The sequence below is a fragment of the Chelonia mydas genome, chromosome 12 (assembly GCF_015237465.2).
Source record: "Chelonia mydas isolate rCheMyd1 chromosome 12, rCheMyd1.pri.v2, whole genome shotgun sequence".
NCBI lineage: Eukaryota > Metazoa > Chordata > Testudines > Cheloniidae > Chelonia > Chelonia mydas.
In genome coordinates this window covers 24,806,112-24,811,335 of record NC_051252.2, presented here as the reverse complement: position 1 = coordinate 24,811,335, position 5,224 = coordinate 24,806,112, and the positions used below count along the sequence as shown (strand labels likewise).

At 40.4% G+C, this 5,224-nt stretch overlaps 1 protein-coding gene across 1 annotated transcript; it reads right to left on the bottom strand.

The window, feature by feature from the left end:
* Positions 1-1,079: 1,079 nt before the first annotated feature.
* Positions 1,080-5,217, bottom strand: CIAO2B (cytosolic iron-sulfur assembly component 2B). Its single transcript, XM_037877393.2, has 5 exons — positions 4,927-5,217; positions 4,025-4,104; positions 3,176-3,301; positions 1,882-1,927; positions 1,080-1,301 (listed from the first exon to the last, which is right to left on the bottom strand). Exons 1-5 carry the CDS (start codon positions 5,066-5,068, stop codon positions 1,204-1,206), a joined length of 492 nt encoding a protein of 163 aa, XP_037733321.1. The 5' UTR covers positions 5,069-5,217; the 3' UTR covers positions 1,080-1,203.
* Between the last annotated feature and the right edge of the window lie 7 nt (positions 5,218-5,224).

Genomic DNA, 5,224 nt, shown 5'->3' with positions numbered 1-5,224 from the left:
GCTGCTGCCTGTGGGTAATTCCGGTTCCAAATGAGGTGTGTGGTTGACCGTCAGTTCGCAACTGAGGTTCTAACTGTATATGTTTACTGTCACTGTATATGTATACACTGTATATGTTCACTGCCAAAGAAAACATCTACAATACTTCTAAGGAAAATGCCATCTTCCCAAACCTTGTAACACAGGATAGGTGTTGCTGTTAGCTGGCCAACTATGATGCCTTACCCCTTGCTGACATTTTTATAGTGAAACTTAACACATTATTATAAAATATATTAACATTGTGATTCAGCCGCCAAAATTTGCAGGGGAGTACAGTGAAGTGTTGCAGCAAGGCAGAACTGGAACTAGCTGTAAGCCACCTTTATTCCCCTCCTGAGCAGAACTGGGCACAGAAGAGCCAGTCCTAAGGATCTTTTATATTATTTGTATTCTGGTTGAACCTACATGCCCTAGTCAGGATCAGGGCCCTGTTGTACTAGGTACTATATAAGCTACCACTAGAGGTTGATTTATCAACAAAAGCAAAGGAATTCAGACTAACATATTCCAATATGTTGATTATATCTTATACCAAATATTGGATGGCTCCTCAGGACACATGAGTTAATGTAGCAAAACAGGCCAGATTTTTAAAAGTACATGCACACTTGTGTATATGCTGTGTGATATACACAATTAAATTCAATTTGCACACTTGTACTTTTAAAGATCTCAACTTCTAAGATTGAATATAAGCAAACTAACAGTCCAGTACAAGTGTGCATAAACTGATCTGAATTTAAAAATTAAACTATTCCATGGCTTAATGTCTGTATAAATGATCAGAATATAAATAGTCTTTGGTTTAGGATAGTGATGACTGGTCAAAGCAAATCTATATTTTAAGGTAGGAGTTCCTTCTCTCTAAGGAGAAGTCACACTGTTACAGATGATGAATTAAAATATAAATTATAAATGTTAAATTCCCTGATTCCAAAATAAAACTGTCATCTTAATTTATTGGTATCTTGGCTGCACCATTACTACGTTAATTTCCATGTTAACTCTTGTAATAGCGGAGCAGTCATTTTTAAAAAAAATTATACATTTTAGTAGCTTTATTTTGCCCACAGAAACATAAACAACTACATATTAGAAATCCCGTTTATGTATAAAATTATCTTAACACACCAGAAAAACAAAAATTTCTTCATCAGGCAATTATGATCGAGCAGACAAACACTGGTTCACCACTTCCAGCAAATGAGAATTCTCCAAAGCAGCCGCTACTCGTTCTTTGTCAGCAAGTTGTTTATTAACTGTGTGAAAAGAAACCCACAATAGATCGGTCAGTACACATTTCTATAGTGATGCATGATAACATTTTACATACAAATTGTTTACCTCCCACACTGTTGTAATGGCAGACATAGCCCCATGTTTTTCTTAATTCTAATGTGCCGCAGAATTGCGCTGTACAGTGTAAATTAATGATTTAATGCACAGTACTGCAACTTTTTCCAGATGGCTGGACGTAGAGTCCCTAATATTTTACTGGAGCTCCGTGTGAACGCAGAGGTTCATCGGCCTGGAACAAGTTGTGGAATCAGGGCCTAAACTTATTATCTTACTTCTCAGTATTTTAGCACTTATTCAGCTACCATGCTTATCCATTGTTGTTGGAGTCAGTGGTAGATTTTGGTAAGGGTAACTTTGCTGTAAAGGGTGCGGAACTAAGAGTTTAAAGTCTCCCCTGACTTCCAATTCCCTCTCTATCCTGCACTTACAGGTCAGTGAACTTGATGACAGATCTATTCCATCTCTCAATTCTAATATTTATTTATTTAATATTTATTATATTATAATTATTAGCACCCCTTGGACTTAAGAAAAGCTCACCTGCATGCTCAGAGGCATGGGTTCCTGGTGTTATATGAACATCCATCTAAAAAATAAAATACTCTATTTGTAATAGTTATTTATAAAACTTGTTACACTACAATAGGTCAGTGTTTACTTTGACTTCACTCTTGAAGTCTTTGTGAAGTTGTTGGACAAAAGCTATAAAGATAGAAGGAAAATTTATTCAGCAGTTCAGAAAGCAGAATGTAGCATTCTCCCACAAAAAATAAATGTAAGGGGTCTTTATCAGCTTCAAACTCATGCCTGAAAAGTCTGGACCTCCCATAGTTACAAGCAACACCTTGGTCAATACTGAAGTTGCTGAGTAAACCCCAATCCTTTCATGTATTTATACCTGCTCCTGTATTTTCACTCCATACATCTGATGAAATGGGTTCTAGCCCACGAAAGCTTATGCCCAAATAAATTTGTTAGTCTCAAAGGTGCCACAAGGACTCCTCATTGTTTTAATTAAAAAAAACTGTTTACTTTGTCCATTTGACAGCTCAGAGTCCCCTCTCCTTTCCCCCTCCCACTCTTATGGTCAGTTTCTCCCTTCCTGAAAAGATTATAGACATTTAACAGGACAGCAGAAAAAAATTCTTAAGATTTTTTTAATGCGTTTATCAAAATTCTGGACATACTATTTGAAGGATGTTTTATCAGACTGGGTTTTTTCAATATTAATCAATTTTTTAAAAGAACATGTTAATACTATCCCTTAAAGGAGATTTAACGTTATGACAAACCAACAAAACTCTGGAATTTTGGAGATAAACATTTTCATAATTAAACATGAACACATTTCTGCACAAAGGAATTTTTACTTGGACCAGTCACTTTCTTTTTTTTTTATTATCTGAATCAGTTTTCTTTGGGACAGATGCGTAGTTTAATGGTCTGAGCCCCAAACTATTAGTCAGAAACTACTGAATTCTAATCCTACTTTTGCCACAGACTTCCCTTGTGGACTGGAGCAAAGCATTTAACTTTTCTGTAGTGTCAGGTTCCCCATATGTAAAAATGAGAATCTCTTCCACAGGGCATCAGTTAATTTTGAAGTGTTATTTCTCACACAAATCCAAATTACCATTTGCCTTGAGCCTGCAGTGATTACTAATTCTGTGCTAGTTTCAAATTTATTGGGGTTTGGGGTTTTTTTGGTTTCATGGAGCATGTCCTTGTCCCAGAGCAGGAGGAGATAAAGAGAAGTGGTAGTTATTTTTCACTTTAGGTTTTTCTCTTTAAAACACTTTCCCTCTTCTTCTTTGGGGCTGATTTTATTACTCACCTTAAACCTTTCAGGTAGTGATCTGATCAACTTTACTTTTATTGATAGGCCAATTAATGTTGCCATGCTGCAGTGAGGAATTGTGGGAGTAAACTCCACCACTACTGTGCTTTCAGCGTCACTCACCTGTTGAAAAACAAACATTTTCCATATACAAAACTCACTGATCTGACCACAAGTCAATACTAGCCATTTTAGTTGAACTTCAACTTAATTAATATTCCTTAACTCCTCCTACTTCCCTGCTTGTTATTTTATCTACGGTATCACTATTGTCAAATGCAGTTTTTTATCATGACAGCTCTAAATATTCACTTTCCATACCGGAAATGTGTGATAAACTAAGTAGACAATGGACCAAATGCTGTTATGTAACACCTGTGCAATCTGGCCACAGTCAGGGGTAACAAACATAACTGAGGACAGAATCTGTCCCAATATACATAACTGCTAAAATAGATATAGATCATATAATTATTTTACCAAATTTTATAAGCAGAACATAATCCAATAAATGCTCCATGGCAATTTAATAACATTTAATTTGTATAAATAATAATTGTATTTCTTAAGAGATTGATGTTATCTAACTTTGTTGAAAATTGAAGCCCCAACTTTTCCTTGCCTATTTGAGTCATTGCCAGCACCCCACCCTTGCAGGAATGAGATCTTTACTGGAAGTTCTTTACTCCAGTTTTAAAACATCTCTACGTTGCATTTCCTGTGTATGTTTCCTGACACAATTATGCGTTTTGCATTCAAACATGCCAGTACTGAGACAAAATGTGGTTAGTATATCAATGCTTGCTAAGTCCTCTCTATTATAATTTTGTTCCTAAAGTAACTTACGTTAACTCTAACTTGTTCAACAACATTCAGCTCTTCCAAAGTAAGGGGATGTTCTGGGTCATTAATTGAACGAATAAGATGTATAATGTAAAGGAAAATAAAGCAGTAAACAGAAATAACAGTGGCACCCAGTATCAATGGAAAGGGACATCAGATGAATGGGTGATGACCCCCCCCCCACACACACACTTTAGATTTCTCTCTTTTCTACCTATAACATAGATATCCCTTTGTTATTCAAGGGACAAGTGAGAAGAGACCTACAACTTTCTGCAAAGCTTAATAAAGTATTAGATTAACTGTTTAATTTACTTTTATAGCTTTCAGAGTTTGCTTTATGCGGGGGGGGGGGGCTCATCCAGCTGTTTGGGATTCAGAGCCCTTAACTAGTGCCACAGAAGGGCCTGGAGCTTTACAATGTTCTGTAGGACAGACCTAGGCAAAGAAACACCCCCACCCTACCAAGCCACTACACGCACAAAGCTTTCCCCTGGCGAGGGCATGAGGAAGAAGGGCGCTGATCTGACAGTCACGTCACAGGGCACTACTGGAAGGTGCTCAGAGACTGGGGGGCTGAGGGCGGAGTAAGAACCACGCAGAACACACAGACGTCCACGAATGTCTTTGTAGGGCACCGGCCCTGTCAGGAACGGAGCCCGGCCCTGTTAAGCGCGGGCCGAGGCGCTCACCAGGGACTTGCACCGCAGCTGTTACCAGCGCAGTCAAACCAGAGAAAATACATCCCACGTTTTCCCACACAGGGAAGAAATCTGCAGCTGGCGGGCAGGGGCTGCCCCAGCCCAGGGGAGCAGGAGGCGAAATGATGGAGCGTGAAGAAAACTCTCCCCCCGCCTCCCCAAAAAAAGCCGCCGCCGCCCCCGGCCTCCCCTAGCGCAGGATATCGAAGATCTCCCGGTCGTCGATGGAGTCGGGCAGCTCATCGTCCTCTTCGCGCGCCGTGACGGGCCGCTCCCCCGAGCGCCGGTAAATCAGGGGGTTCGCGTTCTCCAGGGGGCTCCCCCCGCCGGGCCCGGGCCCCACCATCGTCCCCGGCCGCCAGCACCGGCACCCAGGGGCAGGCGGAAAGCCGCGCTCGCTTCCGAGAGATGGGGGTGGTGGGTGGGTTACCCGGTCGCTCGTCCACTTCCAGCACTAGGGAGGGGGAAGATGTTCTCTGGTGCACAGAGTGACAGGAGGGGC

What these genes read in the sequence shown, in the direction of transcription:
- CIAO2B (XM_037877393.2), bottom strand. Translation starts at nt 5,068, where the DNA reads ATGGTGGGGCCCGGGCCCGGCGGGGGGAGCCCCCTGGAGAACGCGAAC. An exon ending in CGACGACCGGGAGATCTTCG is followed by an intron (nt 4,105 to 4,926) that starts ATATCCTGCGCT and finishes TTTACATTATAC; the next exon opens with ATCTTATTCGTTCAATTAAT. An exon ending in TTGAACAAGTTAGAGTTAAC is followed by an intron (nt 3,302 to 4,024) that starts GTAAGTTACTTT and finishes GTTTTTCAACAG; the next exon opens with GTGAGTGACGCTGAAAGCAC.